Source organism: Ceratotherium simum, chromosome 16 (assembly GCF_057802395.1).
Source record: "Ceratotherium simum simum isolate JZ-2026a chromosome 16, ASM5780239v1, whole genome shotgun sequence".
NCBI lineage: Eukaryota > Metazoa > Chordata > Mammalia > Perissodactyla > Rhinocerotidae > Ceratotherium > Ceratotherium simum.
The window spans coordinates 43,822,331-43,843,773 of NC_141915.1; the positions used below are offsets into that span (position 1 = coordinate 43,822,331).

At 48.6% G+C, this 21,443-nt stretch overlaps 1 protein-coding gene across 2 annotated transcripts in view; it reads right to left on the bottom strand.

Annotated features, from left to right (window-relative positions):
• The window catches only part of MAP3K14 (mitogen-activated protein kinase kinase kinase 14), a 38,290-nt gene extending 17,479 nt beyond the window's left edge, over positions 1 to 20,811 (bottom strand). The window contains exons 1-3 of one of the 2 annotated variants that reach the window (XM_004432587.3): positions 20,740 to 20,811; positions 1,885 to 2,160; positions 647 to 716 (exon numbers count right to left, since the gene is read on the bottom strand). In XM_004432587.3, coding sequence (XP_004432644.1) covers positions 647 to 716; positions 1,885 to 2,140 — 326 coding nt within the window. In that variant the 5' untranslated portion in view covers positions 2,141 to 2,160; positions 20,740 to 20,811. Of the gene's footprint in view, positions 1 to 646; positions 717 to 1,828; positions 2,161 to 20,739 lie in introns of those variants that run through there. The other variant, XM_087441316.1, reaches the window with a different exon arrangement.
• Positions 20,812 to 21,443: the final 632 nt, after the last annotated feature.

A 21,443-nucleotide genomic window follows, 5' to 3' on the forward strand; every position in this document is an offset into this window, starting at 1 on the left:
TCAAGGGCAGCAGCCCTCCCCACGACCTTTTCATCACTAGCAGTTCCCAAATTCCAATGATGAAAAATCCACCTGGTGGTAGAGGAGGGAACTGTTTCCAGGTTCAACTTTTGGTTGCCAAAAATTGTCTTTGGGGATGGGGAGCCTGGGAACAGACTGAGCCTCACTTCGGCTTCTTTTCTACAGGGCCACGGAGCTGCGAGTCTGTCTGTCCTTGCCTGTTTCCAAACCCTCATCCTTCCTTGGGTGTGTCTCACAGGAGAAAAGACTCAGCAGGTTTCTCTCCCACTAGAGCGGCCCGGGGGGCCAGCATTCATGGTCACGCACCAGTGGGAAAGTGACTCCTGTTCCCAGCACCCTCCCTACTGATGGGAACCAAGAGGGAGCAGCAAGGACTCTGAGGAGAATAAAAATAAAACGTCAAGCTGATATGACCCAGAGGCAGTCATCCACAGGCCGTGAAAAGCTTTTCAAAAGCTTATTTGGCTGAGAGAGCAGCTCAGCCAGGAAAGTCTGGGCAGCTTCCAAGAGCTGAACCACAGGTGCTGAAGGAGCCAGGGGTCATTTGGGAGCGGCCTGGGCAAGTGGCTGGAGGGGGAGGATGCCAGTTCAGCTCCCTGTGGCCCACTCAAGCTCGCCTCCTTACCTGTACTGTTTCGACCCAGCGATGAAAATCCGTTCTGAAAAGGTAGGGCTGAACTCTTGGCTATTCTCGCCTTTTAAGTAAAGGAAAAGGGGGTGGACAAGCAGAAAGAAGAGAAAGAACAGGAGTTCAGCACTGAGGAGAGAGACATTTCACAGGTGCCCTCTTGGGCCATTCCTCCTCCTCCTCCCCAGACCACTCAGCTGGTGCCCACCTCCCTGCCCACACCAGCTCCCCTCACCGATGCTCCCCACCCCTCCCAGCATCCCATAAGTGTTGTGAGCTCAGGTGAGGTGATCTATATAAAACACTCAACACAGTGCCTGGCACACTGTAACCACTCAATAAATCTAAGCTGTCACATATGTACATATGTATGGATATGTGCATGTGCATGTATGTATTATGACATTATGTCACTCCATTTTAGTTTTTATTCTCTCATCTTTCTGCAAAATCCAGCCAGAAGGAAGTGGGAGATGAGGGGAAAGATGTGTATTTGTGGGAAAATGCCATCACGAGCTGTCAGTCTCGCCAGGCTCTACCCTAAGAAACCTGCTGGGTTGGAAGGTAGGTGTGCGGGAGAGAGGAGACTCCTGGTCCTACCCAGTCCTCCTGGGAGTGTCTCAGGCTCTGGTGGCAGCCACCATTCCGAGTCATTTTGAGGGATTGTGAGTGGAAGCAGAAAGCACCAGACCAGGCCTCGCCCTGCGGCCCCTCAACTGGCCCAAGAGCAGGTGTTCATTCTTTAGGGTGGGGCCACCTCGAGGCAGAAGGTGATGAAGGGCCTACAGGCCCCAGAGGGGCTTTCCAGGAGACCTGGCCTTTCCTGTCTGGGGCCTCTCCAGAGATGCTCAGGCTGCCCAAGGTCACAGCAGAAGGCTAAGGGCCTGCTTGAGGATCCTGCCAAGAGCCCCAGGACCTGTGAAGCCCAAGCATTCCTGCCCCCCTGCTCTCTTCCCCTGCTCTGGTCATGATGAACAAAAGCCTCCATTTGCCCCTTCTCCCTTCTTGTGTCCCATCCCCCAGCACTGTTCTAGTTCCCACTTCACACTCATGCTTGGCTTAACCCCCAGCTGTATCTTGTGAGAATCTCATACAGCGGTCATCCTGACCTCCCTCTTCCATAGAGGGACCCAGACCTTCACCTGTGCCCAGCCACCCTGGAACAAGGACTGCACCCACCTGCAGGCCCACCCATCTGCCCTCTCTGCCAAAAGCCCCCAACCGGGGCCCCTTACATTCGGCCTGGGCAATGATGGAGATGGCTGCCAGCCCTCCCTCGGAGCCTTCCTTGGCTGTGCCTTTGGTAATCACATCGTTCAGGATGTCCCACTTCCCACAGAACACAGGGCTCTTCTCCACGGCCTCGAGGTTGTTGATAGAGCTTTGCTTCTTCCCCGTTGCCTGTGTCTTCTCCTTGGCTTTGGCAAGCTCCTTCTGCTGCCCGACTGCGGAGCCAGGGGCGCCTGGGCAGGCCAGTTCCATCACTGCCATCTCCCAGGCTCACGCTCACCCTGAGAGAGAGACCAAACAGAGCAGGTCACTCCCAGACCCTGAGGGGCCTGGGTCAGGCTTAGGTTGGAGGAGAAAAGCCTGGGGCAAAGGATCACTGCCTCTTTAAGCCACACGTGTTTATCCTCCAAACATCCCAAATGGCAAAGGAGTCAGCCTCTCAACATTCACACTGTTCCATGAGGTATGAGCCCCCAGTCCCACCAGCACACCATCACAAACAGACTCTTGCACTTTGCCCAACAAGGAAGACTCCAGCCCACTTCCTCCAGGATAGCCACAGCACAAACATCTGGGTTGCTTCTTTCTTGCCTTTATAAATAATGGCTGAATCTTTTTCTGTTGTTTGTTTTATGGCCAACTGCTTCCCCAGAACAGGGTGGTGGATCCCATACTCCAAAGCCATCAGTCACCTCACTGGCTCCACACAAGCCTTGCCTTCTTCGAGGACATGTCTACATCATCCACATGGCTTTTCTCCAAGTGCGGAGAATCAAGTTTTTTGCTAGCAGGAGGTAGATATATGTATGTACATGTGTGTGTATACACATGTGTGTATATATACATATTTGTGTGTATGTGCATACATATAGTACATATATATGAAATTTTAAAAAGTCTAAAAATCAGCATGCAAATGGCAGTGCCAGCACTTGGCTCCTTTCCCAAGACGCATCTGTTTGTGGCTCTCCAGAAGGAAGTGACATGCTTCCTTCTGTAATGTCCAAACTCATTTGTTGAAAACCTCTCCTAGGTATCATTTTTCTTTCAGGCAACATTAGTAGTGGAATTTATATTAGAGCCCCCAACACCAACCTATACCTCTAGAAATATGAGGACAAAGCAGAAGAATTCACCTCTCTGGGTTCCATCTCCACCAGCCTGTGTGTTACCAGGGAGCCACAGGCGAGAGGGAGCCCAGTGCTGAGACAATCTGTGTAAACAGCATGTAGACTAGAACTGTCATGACAGGGAACAGCACCGATCTGAGATTGTTACCATTTGGGAACCTATTTGAAGACTGAGACTGTTAACTCCCAAAGAGCGGGGCCCTTCTGGGTCATGACTTGCTTCAGACAAAGCCTGAGAAAGCACCAGATTCAGACAGGTTTTTAATAAGTGCTCTCTGCTGGCATGTTGGTCTTGAAGCTGTTACTGACAGATGCAGTCTCCCCTGCTGTACCGCCACGTATGCCGGATCACGCCTCTGTTTGTTCTTGGGGCAGAAAGGCAGACCACGTGAGGCCAAACCTCTAATGCCTCTGGCCTGTTGGCCTATCAGGTTGGAAGCTTAAAGGAGACAGTGGGAAGCTGGGAAACACTAGGCTGACACCTTCTTCCTACTGAATCTGCCTCAGTAGGATCGCTATGAAAGACTGAGCCAGCTCCACTGGGGGTGAGTGAGGAGGGGGTGAGTTTGGTGGTCACTAGTAATTTAAAACTTACATCTCTGCCTTCAAGGGCTTGCTAGCTTTGAACTCAGAGAGGCTCCAGCTTTCAGCATGGATGCCTGGGTTTGGTCCTGAAGGCCAGACACCGAGGAGGCAGAATGGGCGGCCTCACTGTGACTTGATGACGTTAAGAAGTCTTAGGGGTATTCTGACTTTCATTAGGTGAAAGCCCTCCAAGGCAGGCTGTTGTTCTTGTAACCATGCTTTCATCCCCACACACCTCCTCAACCCCTTCCACCTCCAAAAAGGATCGGTCTAGGGCCCCCAGTAGCGCCTACCTACCTCAGCCTCCTTATCGGGGAAATGACATCTTAAAAACAAAGCAAAACCCTTCAAACCTAACAGTATTAGAGGTGTGCTTATAGGGACCTCCACATCACTTTAACCTCCTCATTTTCACTTGAAGAAACTGAGGCCTGAACTTTGGCAGAGACTTGCCCAGGGTCACCCAGCCTGCGTGTGGCAGTGCCAGGCCAGGCTCCAGGCTGTGCTGCCCACTCCCCAAGTCTCCTGGGCTGCAGGCAAACACAAGGGGGGAAATTCGTGGTCCTCCCTGGTCAGAGGGCTCCTGAGGGCAGGGGTGGTGCCCTCGGTGTACGGCACAGTGGGGCACAGACGAGACAACCGGTGTTGGCTGAATGAGGGAATCAAAAGATGGCCTGCAGAGACAGGATGATCCCGAGCACCGAGGATGAAGACAGTGCCGTCTGACGAGCGAGAGAAATGAGGCTGGTGGTCAGTGGTTGTTCCGAGGGCACCCAGCTCTGCTTGGGCTCACACAGCCTGTCTCTGCCTGATGCGGCTCTTCCTGAGCTAGAGCTCCTCCAGAGAGGCTGTGGGGCACTCTCTCGCACCCCCAGGAGCCGTCCTTTCACCTGGGTGGCTAGATGGGCCGCTGGCCAGGGGCCCTGACCCTCCCTCCATGAGCACGCCAGGCGCCTGTCCCTGAGAAGCAGCTGAGGCTGAAGCTGAGGCAGCCGAGCTCAGGCCGCCTCTGCAGTTCCCTGATGACTCATCCAACAGCCTGGAGGCAGAGAGAGGAACAAGGAGGCCGTTGAGAAGCTAACCCAGCAGCTGGCAGCTGAACCTGTAACGGGCACGGGAAAACAGGCTGACCCTCACCTCCCAGGGGCACGAAATCACGGCCCTGGCGCTGTACAGCCTCTCCTGTGGCTGGCTTTCCTGGGCCACATGACCATGACTCACACCCTCACCGACAGCCTCCAAGTTCAAGAGGTTATTCTTGGGACACTCTGGCCTGACAGCAGCTTTCCTACACATTCATATATGCTTGCCCCCTCCCTCCTTCCCCACTTCTATATGGGTTCTGGTCCGTAAAAAACAGGGTTCTGCGTTAAGCCTGGGACTGCTGGCCAGGTGGTCATCCCAGCCCTGGGCTTGGCCCCTGGCTCGATGCCCCAGCCTACTGCCCTGCGGCTTGTGGGGACTAAGGACTGTGGGAGCCAGCTGTGTCTCTGCCTTTGAAGACAAGTCAAAATCCTGATCCATTACTCAGTCTGGACACTCTCCCCAGCTTCACTCAGGCCTCAAGTGCATTCTACCCGTCTGCTCTCTGTGTCAGAGCTGAGGACATGAGCACTGGCAGTAGTCAAACCCACCCGGCTCACCCACAAGTCCAAGAAAACAACAGAAAAGATATGGAATTCATTAGGTATTCTTTTAGGGCCTGATCCATGTACACTGCCTGTTCTCTCTTCTGTGGTGCCTCGATGACCCCCTGGAGAAGTCTAGGGGTAGGAATGACTGGGATGGTACCAGAAAACCCTTGGGCATATCTGTGTGACATGCCTGCTGTGGGCAAGGCTCCTGGGCCCTGAGACTCAAACTCAGCTCCCTCACCAGCTAGTAAAGATCTTCTGTCCAAGTTGAGGAGTTCTTGATGTGGGTTCAAGGATGGTTTCAAGGTGGGCTGTGAGCCCCAGAAACTATATGCAGCTTGTATTTTTCCAGAGATGAGGTCCAGAGCTTTCATCACATTCTCCAAGGGTCTGACATTCCCCAGAAGGCTGCTCTAGTCTCCCCAGAAGATCAAGGCCAGGGCTAAATGCCTGACTCTGGCCCACCCCTCCACTCCAAGGGACAGCTTCTAATGCAGCACTCTCCTATCCGACTGCAAGTTAGAATAACAGATGAGTTCTTACAATGCGCTCACCCTAGGCCGACTGAATCAGTCACTGGGCGTTAGGCCCAGAATCTGTACTTTTGACAAGTTCTCTGGATGATTCTGATGCCGAGGGGCTGGGGAGTGCCATTTGACCCCTTCTCTATACTGTAAGGCTGCACTATGCAATACGGCAGCCAGCAGCCACATGTCGCTATTTATATTCAAATCAATTAAAATTAAATAAAATTTAAAAATCAGATCCTCTGTTACACTAGCTACTGTACTGGACAGTGCACATAGAGAACATTACCATCACTGCATAAAGTTCTATTGGACAGTTCTTGTCTAAGGCTATGATAGCAGCAAAATTTCTGTTCCTAGGATTATGAGACAGGAATAGGGTTTAGGCTAAACGAATTTTTGACTAACTGGAAGGTATGAAAATAATGTTTTAAATTTTGATGTTCAGTGATGATAACCTTTCTAAAATGTATCATTTCAGTTCCCTGTTTTAGTAAGTACAGCAAAAACACGAGACTAGGAACCAGAGATGTGGGTTCTAGCCTTGGCAACTTTTTTTTAAAAGCAGCAGGACCATTTTTATGAAATGAAATCATACCTCCACCCCCAATATGTAAAAGAGCTAGAAGCATGCAACTGATATGTAACTCACATTAGAAACAGCTGCTCTGCTAAAGAAGGTGGGCAAAGGGCACACATACTCAGCTTCCCTTCATTCACCAATGACCTCTGCAGAATCCTAGGTCTCCAAGGAAAAGAGTTGGAAAACCAGTGGCTAGGAAATCTTTCGAGATTCCTTCCAGTTCCCCAAATGCCACCAATTTGTCAGGATTATTTGAGGGCTGGTTGACTCCAATTCAGGACAGTAATTGTCAATATTGACTAAGTACCTACCATTGTTAGTCTCATCTTCAGATGTGAAGACTGAGGCTTAGAGATGTTCAGTGGCCTGCCAGTCACACAGGTACAAGTTGCAGAGGTGGGGTTGAACCCACACTGCTGCCTCCCCGGCCTGCACACTAAACTTTGAGCAGGTCACTGAGTTTCTTAGCTTCTTTGGAGTTGTTCTGAGGACTGAAGGAGGTAGAGCACATGACATGCCAATCAGTCTGCCTGGCCAATAGAAGATGTGAAATGAAAGTCCATTCCCTCGCCCTTCACCAGGCTCATAAATGCCATCACTGAGACAACGGGGCTTCTCTGTTTCAGCAGCATAAAGTCAAGGTGTTGAGCCTTACCGAAGGCATTCAACACTTTGAGCTTTCGTTCTCTGTACATAAAGGACATAAAAATCTCCATCTTACAGGGTCATCTTGAAAATGTCCACTGAGGGGCCAGGGCAGATCAGGGCAAATCCCTCTCATGACTATTAGATCTGGAAGTAAAAACTTGTCCTTCTCTGAATGCCCAGAGGGGACAAATAGCAGAAGTAGAATGACTCAACTTCCTTAATAAGATATTAGTTCAAAACCAATCTCATTCTGATGCTTCCTCTTTTCAGCCTTCAGCTCGCCTGGCTACTAGGCCACACTGAGCCAGCCTCTGCCTCTCAAAAATGAGGGGCTGTGCAGTAAGGGGAACCAAGGGCAAGTGCCACGCAGAGTGAGCTGGCTTGGCAAAACAGCCAACTGGCCAGGCGGACCCAGAGATCCCCATGCATGCTCAACAAAAACTCAGTCTCACTGCCAATTCCATAGGTCAAATTGCCGGGTAAATGAAATGTATGGAATAAAATTTATGACTGTCCTCCAATTCCTACCACATGCCCGTCAACGTTGGCTAGCCCCACACGTGCAGAAACACTGCTGTCTACAGGCCTCTAAATGTTTAAGGCAATCACCTCACATCTATTCTATCAGCACAGGCCTTACCCACTTTCAGTTTCTCCCTGACCCCTTCCCATCCTTCACTGATGCCGAGGTAATCTTAAAACATCGTGTCTTTAAGATCACCTCAAACTCAAAGACATCTGTTGGCTCAGCACTGCTGATGGGCCCAGTCCCAACTCTGTGGTCCATAATCTGTCTGACCACTGTTTCCCTAAGCATAGATTTTGGCTCTGGCCATTGTGGTCTGTCCCCCACTAGCTACTCAAATCTACAGGTCTCTGTGTGTGCCACATCCTTGTGCGGGTTGCCCCGCACATCCTGCTTGTCCTTCACAGGCTTGTCCTTCTGTGTGGCAAAGCCCAGGCCTTCCACCTCCAGGAAGCCCCTCCCAACAGCTCTACTGTACTGCCGGCTTCCTTCTCTGGCTGCCTACGGCACAGCAGGTCTCCTCACTCTCCTCACCCTCGTCCTCAATCACACCCTCACTCCCTTTACTCATCAAATGAAATAATGTAGATGTAAGAACTCTGGAAATGGTAAATCATTATACCCAGAGAAGAGAGCCACTTCTTGTGTGCACAACTCACAGATTCGTAATCTAGGTATGAAGCAAACAGAAATATGAAAAAAGATGCATAATCAAAGATGTTCAGTGTATTTTTATAACAGTAAAAAACTGGAACAAAAATATCTAATTACAGGGGAGGATAATTATTAAATAAGATCATGGTGCATCCATTAAAAATGTTTATAGCGGCCAGCCTCACGGTGTAGTGGTTAAGTTCGGTGTGCTCCGCTTCTGCAGCCTGGGTTCGTGGGTTCAGATCCCAGGCGCAGACCTACACCATTCATCAGCCATGCTGTGGCGGCGACCCACATATAAAGTAGAGGAAGACTGGCACAGATGTTAGCTCAGGGCTAATCTTCCTCAAGCAAAAAAAGAGAAAGATTGGCAACAGATGTTAGCTCAGGGCTAATCTTCCTCAGCAAAAAAAAAAAAAAATTTATAAATAATTTCTAACTAAATGGAAAAATGCTTTTGGGATACAATGTTAACAGAAAAAGGATACAGAATTATATCTAAAGTATGATCCCACCTAGCATGTGTCTGTATATTACATCAACATTTATAAAAATGCAGACACCTAGCACAGACATGCAGCAATGGATCTCTCTTGGTGGTGTTTTAATATTCTTTACACTTTTCTAATTTTTCTACATTTTTTTCGGGTGAGCATCTATTACTTTTCTCAGTTTTCATTTTTTAACAGATAATGTTGCTAAGTGGTAAAAAGAAAATACAGAAAGGATATACAGTGAAAAGTCTAAGTCCTTCCCACCCTCCCCCCATTCCTCTGAGGGGGTCCCCATTACTGGTTTCTTCTATATCCCTCCAGAGATGTTCTGTGTGGAGTATTATTTTTATAGTGAAAACAAGCTATAACTAGAAAAAGGTCTCTTGATATGGGATGAGAATTTATGAGGCATCTGGTCCACACTTGTGAGTGGGGCTTAGTAAATACGTGATGACTGCTTCCCCCACCCCACACACACACTACCCACACAAGAAACCTTCATTAGAATCTCTGCAGCTAGTCGGCGAGTTCTGGCAGCAAGGCTGCCAGAAGGCTGGAGATGGGCAAGCTCGTCCCTCCTGGTTTTGGTTTTCATTTCCCTCCCTTTCTTGTTCTCCCCTGGGGACTGTGGGTTTTATCAGTTGTGACTCAAGAAGTAGGAAGCTGCTCAAAGATGGCTCTGTCAGCCCTCCTCCACTCTGGTGGCCACTGCTTCCCTGCTTTTATTTATAATCATCCAAGACAAGTGTATGCAGCAGTTAAGGTCTGTGCTAGTGCTGGATGTAAGAAACTCTCGTGGGCACAAGCGGCCCCACAAGAGTGTGAAACACAGCAGCACTGGACCTGAGAGAAAACCACCAGCCCCTCCTTCGAGGCTTATGTTAAGGGGTGGGATCTGAGGGCTGGTCTCAATCCAGGAACCTGAAAGAGCCAAGTTTTTCTGACTAGTCTCTCCTACCTTCCTTATGTAACATCTGCCCTTGGGTTTTTTTTTTTAAATCTTTATTTTGTTTTCAAATACAAAAGTAATACTTGTTCATTGTAAAAATTTCAACTGTACAAAAGTGTATAGAGGGAAAAAACAAGAATTCCTTGCACCATTCCCATCTCCCTGCAACATAAGAAACACTTAAGTTTGTTGTAAATCGTTCTACTTTCATTAGTATACATATACAAACATATAGTTTGGGACTATTTTTAAAGTAAACATGGGCTTATACATATATAATATTCTATAAGTTGCTTCTTTCACTTAACAATAGATTATTGTATATGTATTGGATCTCAAATTTTTAAATGGCTCCATAAGATTCTATGGTACAGATGTACCATCATTTCTCCACCTATTCCTCTATGAATGGACTTGCAAATTGTTTCCAATTTTTCACTCTTATAAGTAATACTGCAAAAAAAAAAAAATAACACCTTTATTCACTTCTTTGTGCACTTGTACGAGAAATTCTAGGTGGTAAATTCCCGGGATTGGCATTTCTGGGTGACCTTTTTCTTAGCGGACTCTCTCTCCTCTCCTGTTTCAGTGTGTCAGGGAAGCAGGCAGCAGCCATCAGTCAAGGACAGGCGTTCCCAAACAGTATATTAGTTATTTGCTAGAAAGATGCTATCCTTGCCCTTAAGGTGCTTACAATCTAGTTGGGGAGAATGGATGGATAAATAAATGAAAAAGGAATCACAAAATGATCCTGGGATCAGAAGGGCCCTTGGAGGTCATTTATTCCAACACATAACTTAATAATCTTGAGGGATGGCCACCCAGCTATATAACAGAATGGTCTTGGAGTCAAAAGATCCGAGTTCGAATCATCGTCTCTCAACATTCTAGTGTGTGACCACGGGCAGATCACTTAATTCAAGACTCAGGTGTCTCATCTGTAAAACAGAGATCCTCAAACTGAAATAACAGGATTTTACAGGACAATTAAATGCAAGAAACAATGTTTAAGTGCCCAATCAGTGCTTGGCACACAGTAGGTGCTCTATAAACATTAGCAGAACCTCCAGTGAGACAGAAGCTGTTACAAGATGAGCAGCTGTTTGAAAGTCCTTGCCTATGCAGAGCTGAAACCTACCTCCCACAGCTCCTAGCCAGCAGCCCTAGGGTCAGACAGGAGGTCTGGAACAGTCACTGTCAAAGGAGGAGGGGAGAATCCTGAGAGCAGAGGGCAGAAGTGGTCAGCAAGAAAAGGACAGCCTATGAGAGAGGATATTCGTTGAAGAGTATTCTGCACACACCATCTAGCTTCTCTCTCTCTGCTGGCAATGCCTCAGCTCTGAATGAACTGAGGAATGACCCAACGGTGCATGATGAACCAGGACCCAGAATTCCTTGGCAGCTGGAGCTCAAATTAGTTGTCCTGTGGACATTCTTTGGGTGTTCTCAACAATCTGCTGCTATGTGTATACGTATAATTACATGCTGGTTGTCAATAATAATAAAAATAATAATGGTGGCTATTATTGTTTGCTATTTATTAGGTAATGCGTGCATTATTTTTTGAATCCTCACAATAACTCTGTGAGCAAGGCACTAATATTATTCCCTTTGTACAGAGGAAGAAACTGAGGCTCAGTAGGTCAAGTCATTTGCCCAAGGCCACACTGCAAGGAAGTGGCAGAAGCAGGATTTGCACACAGGACTCTTTTATAACAAAGCCCCTAGTCTTAACCACAACACTGTATCTATCCACTTTCAAAGGATCTAAGCTTTAAAAATTGGGACCCAAGTGCAGAAGCTGCCACAAGCCAAAGGTTTGTTAGTGAGAAACCCAGGACTGACCCAGGAAGAAGCATTTCAATAGTTAGCACGAACGCAGACAGCCTATGTTTTGGAAAAGGCAACTTTAAAATGGCAAAGGCAACTTTAAAATGGCAATGGGGAGCAAAGACTTCAAGCTGGACACATGGCAGGCCTGTGCACCTTAGCCCACCCACTCCCAGCATAGCTAGGCCCATCTCAGGGACCAATACTATGACAAAGTTCAAATTTGCCATTCATTTTATAAAGCCTGGCTCCAGGCTTCTTGAGCCTATTTACTGTTGTTTTTTTGATAGGCAAAGCCTTGAGCATCAGCTACTATCTTCATAAACATGGTCAGTACTTTTTCTCCAGGCCCCTGATATATGGCACTGTAAAAGCTTTAAAAGAAAAGTGTTACAACGGCATTTTCAATTCAACTTTTGAATCCTTTGCATGAGGAGAGCCAATAGCATAGAGAAAAGATGCTACCAGAGCATCACTGATCCACAGAGACAATTATGGAACTGGTATGCAGGAGAATGGGGGAGGGGGAGTAGTACTGAGAAAAAAAGCCAAACAGCATGCCTATTTCATTTTAAACCATAAGCAGCAAGACAATTTTAATGTATGTTATAGAAAAAAATTTCAAGTGTCACTGACATCTGCAGGTCGGGGTATTTTGTGTAACTGAACACTCTGATTAAGTGGGGGCTGCAGTGTGTGCCATTCAACAATGACCGATTTCCAAAGATTACAGCGCCATAAACTGCCCTTGATACTAAAATCATGTCAAACACAACCAGCTTTCTTTGATGAGTCAAAATGCACTTCTGGATCTTGCCAAGCCTTGAGGTCATCGTCACAAGCAAAACAGTCTCCTTATTTAACCTTTCTGATTGGATTCTGAGCAAGGAGCAACGCCCTGGGCTATGGTCAATCCCACTGAAATACCACCACTGCCCTCCTCTCTCAGTTTGTAACTCTCGTTTTCACAGGTGGAACGGGCTTCCAGCAGGGTCTACCTGAATTCAGAGAAGATGGAAAAAGACAGGCTCAGCCTCCCTGTAAGGGAGGAGACTTCAAGTTCATTGTAGTCACTGGTGACTAGTTCTGAAATTGAGGAACCAGTTTGAGGAACTTTAGAATAAACAAGAAACCCAAACAACTTGGCTTTCCACAGAAGACTTCCAACACATGGGGGTAAATGGAAAGAAGCTCATGGTCCAGCTCTGCCCTTTGGCAGTGGGACCTTGACTATGGCCTCGTTTTGGATGCTGCCCTATACACCCTTTGACAGACTGGTCCTTGTGACCAGCTTGAGGACATGAGCAGCAAGGGTGCATTCGACATGTCCCTTTACAATACAGGGTCACATTCTTGTCCTCCCCCAGGAAGGGAAGAAAGGGATTGGGACCTGTGGTATGACAGGAAATATTCGCAGAGGATCTCAGACCAATTCCTTGATACAGGAGGGGGAACCATGAAACAGCCTGTGGCTCTCTCATCCTCTCTCAGGCCAGTAGGGACTAGAAGGGGGAGTGTGGATTTTAGTCGTGTAGTTTCACTCAACAACAAACGCTTAGCCAGTGGCTACCATGCTCCAGGTGCTGTGCTGGCCAGAGTAGATGCGATGGTGACCAAGACAAACAAGGTCCTTGCTCTCACGGAGCTTTCACTGTCGTAACCGTGGGAAGGCCTTCCTGGAATGCTGAGCCTAGTTACTAAGGAGCACTGTCATGGGTCAGGCCTCGGACTATCCGCCTACAAATCTATCTCAGAGTGGCACCAAGCACGCACGATTTGCCAGTGTGGTCACTGCCCTCTCTATTCCATACTGGAAGGCTAGGATAAGTCAGCCGCATCTGTGACAGCTGGCTACTCACTGTCTGCTTCTGCGCCGAACTATGTTTGAGCACATTTCTTCTGCCAGTGCTTACATCTCTGCAAATGTACTCCTTCCCCTCAGAGTGCTGAAGTTTCCAGATTGCTCTCAAACTCCTATTCCAAGTTGAAAAGCAGGACAAAATGAGAAATGCTGAAGGTATTCCTGCCCAGACCCCTGCAGAATGGGGAGGTGGGGCTCCTCCCCACCGAGGAGCTGTGTGTGTCACAGTTAGTGCTGGGTCAAGCTGCAGAAGGCAGGCCACTGGGCCGAGGTGCCTGCCCCACTCCTCTCCAGCTCCCACAGTCATGGTTCACGATTTAGTACCTGTAATGTGTCTGCTTCCATGTCCGTCTTTCCCCTGCCATGGTGAGTTCCTCAAGGGCAGCACCTCAGTTGTCATTTTCATATTCTAGCACCTAGCAGAGCCTGCCACATGTGATACCCCTCGTGAGCATGCACTGAAAGAATGACTGACACACTCCTGAGGAATGAATGAGTGCTACAGGCTCTGAGAGCCTGCCTGGCCTAGGTTATGGGTGTCCAGACTGTCCAATCACCTGGTGAGCTGGAGGGGACTGAGCCAGCTCCCTGCACAAGGGCTCACAGGACAGTGGCTGTATTCTAACTGCATCCCAGCAAGAACGTGTCATGCAAGCCAGTTACTGAGCCACCTTTGTTGTCTCCTTTCCTAAGTGCTGACCTAGAGACCCAAATTACTTTCGATTCCTTGAGAAGATGACGCTTCTGAACTGGACGATATCCACCTGGGCTCAGGAGTTCAGTTCTAATCTTAATTGGCAAATACCATCCTCATTTGAGGCTAAGCCCCACTTTCCTCCCAAGGCCCCCCAGCTATCCCAGGTACTGACCAGTAGACTAATTCTGGCCCAGTAAAGGGAAATGTCAATGTCAGCAGAAGGTGGGTGGTGGATCTTGGAGACAACAGCCCTTTGCACTTACGGGGGCCAACATCCAGATATGACATCATGCTTTGCCCACAAGGAAGATTCTCTTCATTGAGAAAAGGTGGATGGATCCAGTGAGAATGACACCTAATTACTCTGGTTCTTCTGGCCACATGCATACCACAGGCAACATGTCTCTTCTTCCCAGGAGAAAGATGCAGAAGAGCTTCTTGGTGCCCAGTGGTTTTGTATCCTCACAATCAATCATTAATAGTAACTGAATGCCCACTTTGGGTAATATACTGCTTGGCAAGGTAGGAAAGTGCCCTAAAGGTGCAGGCAACCTTTGAGACTTCCGGGTAACCCTGCCCAGAACTGTATATTCTTATCAACCTTGACCTCCTTTTGGTTACACGAACCTCATGGTACAAGACAGAGTGAAATAAAGAGCTTTCTGTTTACTTTTTCTTAGACTCAGAGCAGCTGCTGCTCTGGCTCCACCCTTTCCAGGTCTGGCAGAGCTTGCAGAAAGGCTGAGAGTGATGGGATTGGGGTGGGGGAAGAGAGGAGGAGCTAGTTAAAAAATACAATTCCTGATCCAGAGTAGTTCCTTTGTTCAGAGGCAGCACAGCACAGCGAAAAGAGCCTGGACTTTAGTTCAGATTCTGCCACTAACTAGCCATGTGACCTTGAGCAACTCACTCAGCTTTCCTGGGCCACCATTTTCTCTTTTGTAAAATAGGTGAGGGGCGCAAATGGTAATGATCATTTCTAGTTTGTAATTCTAGTAGCTCTTTCTTGACAGAGTGGTTAAGGCTTAAGGTCACTTAGCCATGTCTGCCTGAAGTGACTGCTGCCTAGTCCAGATGGATGGGTTGTGTATACAGGGCTGAGGAGGAGTCTGCAACAGTTACAGAAAACAAGACCATTGCAAGGTAATACTAGTTCTTCCCCCGCGGCTTCAATAAAGTAAAGCCCACCTTGTGAGAGATCCTGGACACTGTTTATAGACGTCCCTGACCATCAACAGTCAAGCTCAACGCCAAATGCACTGGTCTAGAACAGAGAGTCTGAACAAACTCTTTGTCTTGATGGACACCTGGTCATTGCTTTAGTGGTAAGAGGGTCAGTAGAACCCACAGCAACCAAAAATTGAGTGGAAGGGATGGCTCAAGAGTTCCCTCCGCTGCTTCTTTCTGAGTTCAAACACTGGCTCCAGAAGTGTAGACAACCAAGGTGGTGCAGGCTTGGAATTCCAGTTTCCTGAAATCCAGGGTTTAATCTAGCCTTTCCAATCAATGGAGCTCTTCAGAGCCTCTAACTCAGGTGGCAAAAAGGCAGGCAGGTAGAAAAGCGTTCTCCAAAAGGTCTTGCACACCAAAGTATGGCTTCTATCTCTCTGCTCTTTGCAGTGGGGTTTCCCAGCTCCCCAGAGCTCAAGCGCTCTCCGACTTCTTTGCTGACTCTAACTGGAAGTGGGCCATTTTCCACCCTCAAGGTGGCTGGACTCAGGAGGGCAATGACACTGCTGATCTGGGCTCTGTGCCCCATCCACATGATCCCCCAGCCAGAGGATCCATCTCTCTGTCACTCAGCAAGTGTTGGGAGCCTCCCATTTGCTTCCTTATCCCTGCCTCCTTGGGCTGAAATGCATGTGATCTTTGGCAGAGGGCTTCTCTACAAGGTCTGCTCAAGACTTCCTCTGCAATTGTACTGGGGAAGAAATCGCCTGTCACCCACTCCCCTGCATGGGTGACTCACCTTCCAGAGAAAGTGCTCCGCTCACCTAAGCAAAGCTGCCTGGAAAATGACTAAGGCACCTATCAACTGCAGTCTGTGGGGCCAACCAGCTATGGAGCCGGGTCCAGACACACTCTGCTCTCACCTCCAGCCTGAAGTCAAGTGTGGAGCTGCCACTCCAGGCCTGCTGGTTTCATTTTCATCTGAACTGAGCTCCACATGAGGCTTGACATCCGGTGATCTATTTTTTCTAAAAACTAGGTTCACTTTAGAAATGACTCTTTGGCCATCAAGACAGCTTCCCCAAGAGAAAACAAAATGTTATTTAAAGGGAATGTCAGCCTATGGGAGCCTGTATTTTTGTTTTGTATTAAGAAGGGGAAAAAAAGAATTTAAAATGTAATGTGAAACTTTTTTTTTTTCTTGTGTGATTTAAAGGGAAATCTGCAAGTCCTTGACTGCAGATCCACGGCCCCCAAACATTGTACTGGTGATAAGTTGACAAAGACATACTTATAAGAGGAAAGGATGGTGAGCCGGGGGTGCCACGTGGCGGTGGGAACCTCACCCCACAGAACCAAAATTTCCCTCCTAGTTCCCTAAACAAAGAAGAACAAGTCCTTGTTGACTTATATTCTACACAGGATTTTCCTTTTTTTCACCTCCAGAGGTAAGGCTGGGACCCACTTCACCACATGGGGGACACAGGGAGCCCTAGACAGGCCCAGCTCTGCCTCTGGTTCAGAGTCCTGGGAGGGCCGAGGGTGCCCACGGTTTAGGATCGCCAACTGATCAGGAAGGGCCTCCCAGGCCTTTTTAGGCTCATTTGGAGGGTGGTAAAGGCCCTCCACCTAAAGGTGGTATTTAGTGTAAGACAAGGAGAACTTGACACAGAAAACCTCTAGACAGAAGAAACGGTCCCCTGGAGGTCTTAATGAGAAAATGACTCTGCCCCGTCAGGCAGTCTGACCCTTCCTGACATCATCTTACAGAAAACAGGTCCAATCAGTGTGGTAATCAGCAACTACTACGACCGCGATTACTCCGACACCATCACTACCATCACCACCACCAGCCGTGGTGCTCTGTGCCCTACTGTGTGCCAGGCACTGAGCTCAGCAGTTCACATATGCCCTCTCATTTTCTACTCAGAACAACCCCATGAAGTATTTCTATCCCATTTACAGATGAGGCGCCCAATGCTTAGAGAAGCGAAGTGATTTGCCTGAGGTCACACAGGCAGACAGTGGCAGACTAGGCCCCGCCCCAGGTCTGTCTGACCTGACAGCCTAACTCCCCATATTTGACCTGGAGACACCATGGCCTTGCTCTATGGCTCTGAGCAAATCACTTGACCACTTTGCTTTAATTTCTACATCTGTAAAATGGGGAAAAGCAGACCCATCCAGAGGATATGCTATTCATCTTTCAGCCTTTTACTAATAATTATTATGAATAATCAATATCAATTAATAATTGTTAACACTTATTAATAATAATTAACATAAATAGATAGACTGATAAATAAAGCAGCTACCCTAGTTTAGTTACATTCAAAATTGACATGTTTTGGGAAATAAAAACCCCAACTTATCCTCTCATGAGTAAGTTAGTAGAAAAGGCAGTGAACTAGATGTCAAGAAACGTGGGTTTAGATTCTGGGCATGACACTGATTTCCTGAGTAATCTCGTCCACTTTATTTCTCCTTACTAGGCTTCACTCTCCTGATCTTCGTCCCTGCCTTTTTTTATACTTGTATAAAGAGAAAATACAAAAAAAAAAAATAGTTATAAAGTACCATTACTCTTGATGCCATATAATTTCAAGGGATTCATATCAGGAGGATACGGGATCAAAGAATATAAAACAACAAGAAGGGAAGAGGATCTTTTAAACTAGAATACAAAGACGGGCACACAGGCCACTGAGGAAAAACATCTTTTCTCTGCATTGTCACTCAGGTAGTAAGACAAGCCCAGAACTAAAGACCCCATATCTGACATACTTCAATGTCTTGCTCAGCTCAACTGAAATGTTCTACTACACAGTTTGCCCTATATTTGGCCTTCCATTTCTAATCTACTGCTTTCAACATTTCAGTCAGCATCACCAAGTAAATGCAAAGCCTTCACACGTGCATCACTTTAAATGCTCACTCACCCCTTGAAGAGACTCAACCCCCACTCCTTTCCCTTCCTGAGGATCTGGGTGTGCAGAGGCCAGAGGGGCTGGCTTATCCTTAGAGTTTCCCAATCCACTGACAGGAATTGTCCCCCTTCCCGCCAATTTCACACTGGTGCCATCAAAAGTGCCCATAATGCTCAGATGTTTCCAGTTTAACTGAAATACAAAAATGGGGCAAACAGGAAGCATCAGACACAACTGCGGTAGTGACTTATTAATCATGAAAGCAGAATTTTAGTTGCATTTTAACCTTTTGCCAGGAAAAAAAAAAACAGCTTTGAGATGATAAAAGCCATTGGTACAAATATGCTGCCTATATGTGTATCGAGCTGACTTATACTTTTAATTCAGGACTGAATTTGGTTTTAAGATCTCTTAACTATCCTCCCAGAAAGAACATCTGTCAAGCCAACCACCATGAGTCTGTCAGCTCTTCATCAAGGCAGGGAGCCCATTAGGAAAGCTCATGTGCTATCCATTGAGACAGGAAAAAAATAGGAAATTAAAAGTGGCTTCACAGGCCAAAGTGACAGGACACTCTTAAGAGGATGCCAACAATGAAGAAAACAACCCTGGATGAAGCTTTACCTCTTTCACATCTCTACAGATCTCTCACCAGACCTCGGCCACGATGAACTGTTATCACGCACCAAAAAAATCACAACAGTTGCCTGGAGTTGGACAACCAACCAATCAGGGCGAGCCTGCTTCTGAACATTAAATGATATACAAACACTCCAAGCAGATCACAAAGGAGTCAGTGTTCAACAGGAGAACCAAAATGAGGAACCAAACCTCCATCTGTTGAGGCGGAACGGCCAACCAGACATTTTTGTTTAATAGATGAAGGCTCGTTTGGCAGGGTCTCTGTCTGGGGTGCCGCTCCCACAAACTCTAACAGGCAACACCAGGGGCAAAAAACCCCCTTCAGAACTGCTTCCTATAATCTGAAAACGGTCAGAAAATGACCTACAGTTTGGCAGCTTATTGCTGTCCCATTTCACAAAAGTGCTGGAATGTATACCTGGGCACGTATTTCTAAAATTAAAGTCAGAGACTATTACTTTTATTTTGAGACCTTCTGAGAAGTTCACCACACCCTTCAAAATAAATGAAGATGTCCTAAAGGTGTCTGAAAAACTTAGAGGTCTGGCATGGCTGCACCAAAAGAACTCACTTTGACATCACTTCGAAAACACCAAGAGTAAGTCCAAACACATCGTAAGCAAGACAAGCACCTGTCCTCTTATGTTAAGAGCATAAATATCACACCAAACACTTCTCCCTCCTTCCTGCATCTAAGTCCCATAATGTGGTCCTGGTCCAGGGGAAGGAGCCTGGACAAGACTCCAGTGGCCCAGGCTGGAGTCCTCATCCTGAGTCCTAGCTATGAGGCATTAGGCAAGATATATACCTCCCTCTCCCCTCCTGCCCCAGGTGCCTCACCTATAAAATAGGACAATATTATCTATCCCATCACACAGACATCTGAAGGAAAAAGGTTACAGGTATGAAGATACTAAGTAAAAAACACATCACTAATGTGAAGACACTATCTCCTTCTAATCTTTCAGAAAGCCCATGTTTCTAGTCAAGGGGTTTTCAACATTTTTCCTGGAATAAACTTCAGACTGCTATTTTGTATTAGGCCCCACCTCTCATCTTTTAACTTTACTTGCTTTTAGAGTCCTAATCAAGTCACTGGTGTTCATCGTCTCCAGTTAACAAAAATAATTTTGCCAATTACACCACTAACTTCTGGATCTTTTCTCCACTCATCCTCTCCTCCTCACTCTCATTCCCCAGTCCACCCTTTAGGACTGAGAGCAACACTTTAACTTCAATTAAGAAGGAAACGCTTTTTCTGAAGTCACTCAACATCAAGGAGGCAGGTGGGACTCTCTGCACTGTACAAGTGGCCTCTTTCTCCCTGGTGCCGGGTGGCTGCAGGCTGCCAGGGTCACGATGGGCTTCCAAGGTGGGAATATTATATCTGAGCCGACAGATCAAGTCCTGAGTGGAGCGGACCGAAGAATTCCAGAGGGGTCACGGAAAGGAAGAGGATGCTGCGAGTGGCCAGCACTACCCCGCTGGGTGCCAAGGGCAGGCTCTGCTCCTTCTCCCCGCCTCGGGGTGTGACCCGAGAACTTCCCAGGCAAGGCCAGAGGGTTTCACTGCCAGGCAGGTGGGAGAGCGCACAGACCGGGCGCACTTGAGCACTAGACACCTTCCGTCCCGTGCCGAGACGAGGCCCCCTCCTGGGGGCACCCGGGGACCGGAGCAGGAGAGGCAGGCCTGCTGGTGAGGCAGGGAGCGCCGGGGAATGGGGATGTCGGGGAAGGGGAAGCAGGGCGCCCCTGCGCGCGCTCCGGGCTAGCGTGTGGCCTGCGGGGGTGCGGCGAGCACGGCGTGCGACCGTGGCCCTGGCAGCGTGCGTGAGGGCGCGCCGGCTGCCGGACGCCAGGGCCGAGGGCTCGAGCGCGAGTGGGTCCGACCGGCCGCGCCGCCGAACCCCCCATTCTGGGGCGGCGGGCCAGGCCGCAGCCCGGCCCCGGGCTGAGGGGCGACCCATCCCCGCTCCGGGCCCGGGGTCCCGCTCCGTCACCTACCGGCCGAGCGCCGATCTCCCCAACCAGCGAGCGCTGCGTTCCCCTCACCCGCGATCTCCCGCCGCCGGTCGCCGACCGCTGCTCTCTGGGCCGACGGTCGGCCCGCCCCACGGTCGCCCCGCCCCGGACTCGGGTCCCGCCCCCTCACTGCCTTCCCGGCCTCCCCCGGGGCCACGCCTCCCCCGGCGGCTGCAAATTTGCCTCGCTTCGCGCCTCCTTGCTTTGGCCGCACCTCGACCTTTGGCCCCGCCCACTCTTCCAACATAACCAATGAGACAGCGCGTCCTGGCTAGACCCGGCGCACCGCCCCTAGCAACGATTGGTTAACGAGGTCTCGTTTTCAGAAATGGGCACTACTTCCGGACGATGTTTATAGGGAAGAGATTGCTGGGCGGACGGATTGACAGATGGCGGAGGCGACTCGAGTGTAGGTGTAACCACACATGCGCGCTCGGCTGTGGCAGTCTTTTTACGGTTGCGTTCTTCTGGAGGTACGGGAGGGAAGGGCGAGTGTGCGCATGCGTGGGCACTCCCCAGGGTCGAACTTCGGTTACCTTGGAGACGGCGAGGCGCTGTCTCTAGGGTCTGGTTCTGCTTCCTCTTTGCCTGAGGCTGTGGCGGCGTAAGCAGGCGGGAGGACGGTTAGAATCACCTTTATTGAGCACTTACTATGTCCCTAGCGCTGTAAAGTCCCTGAGGACGAG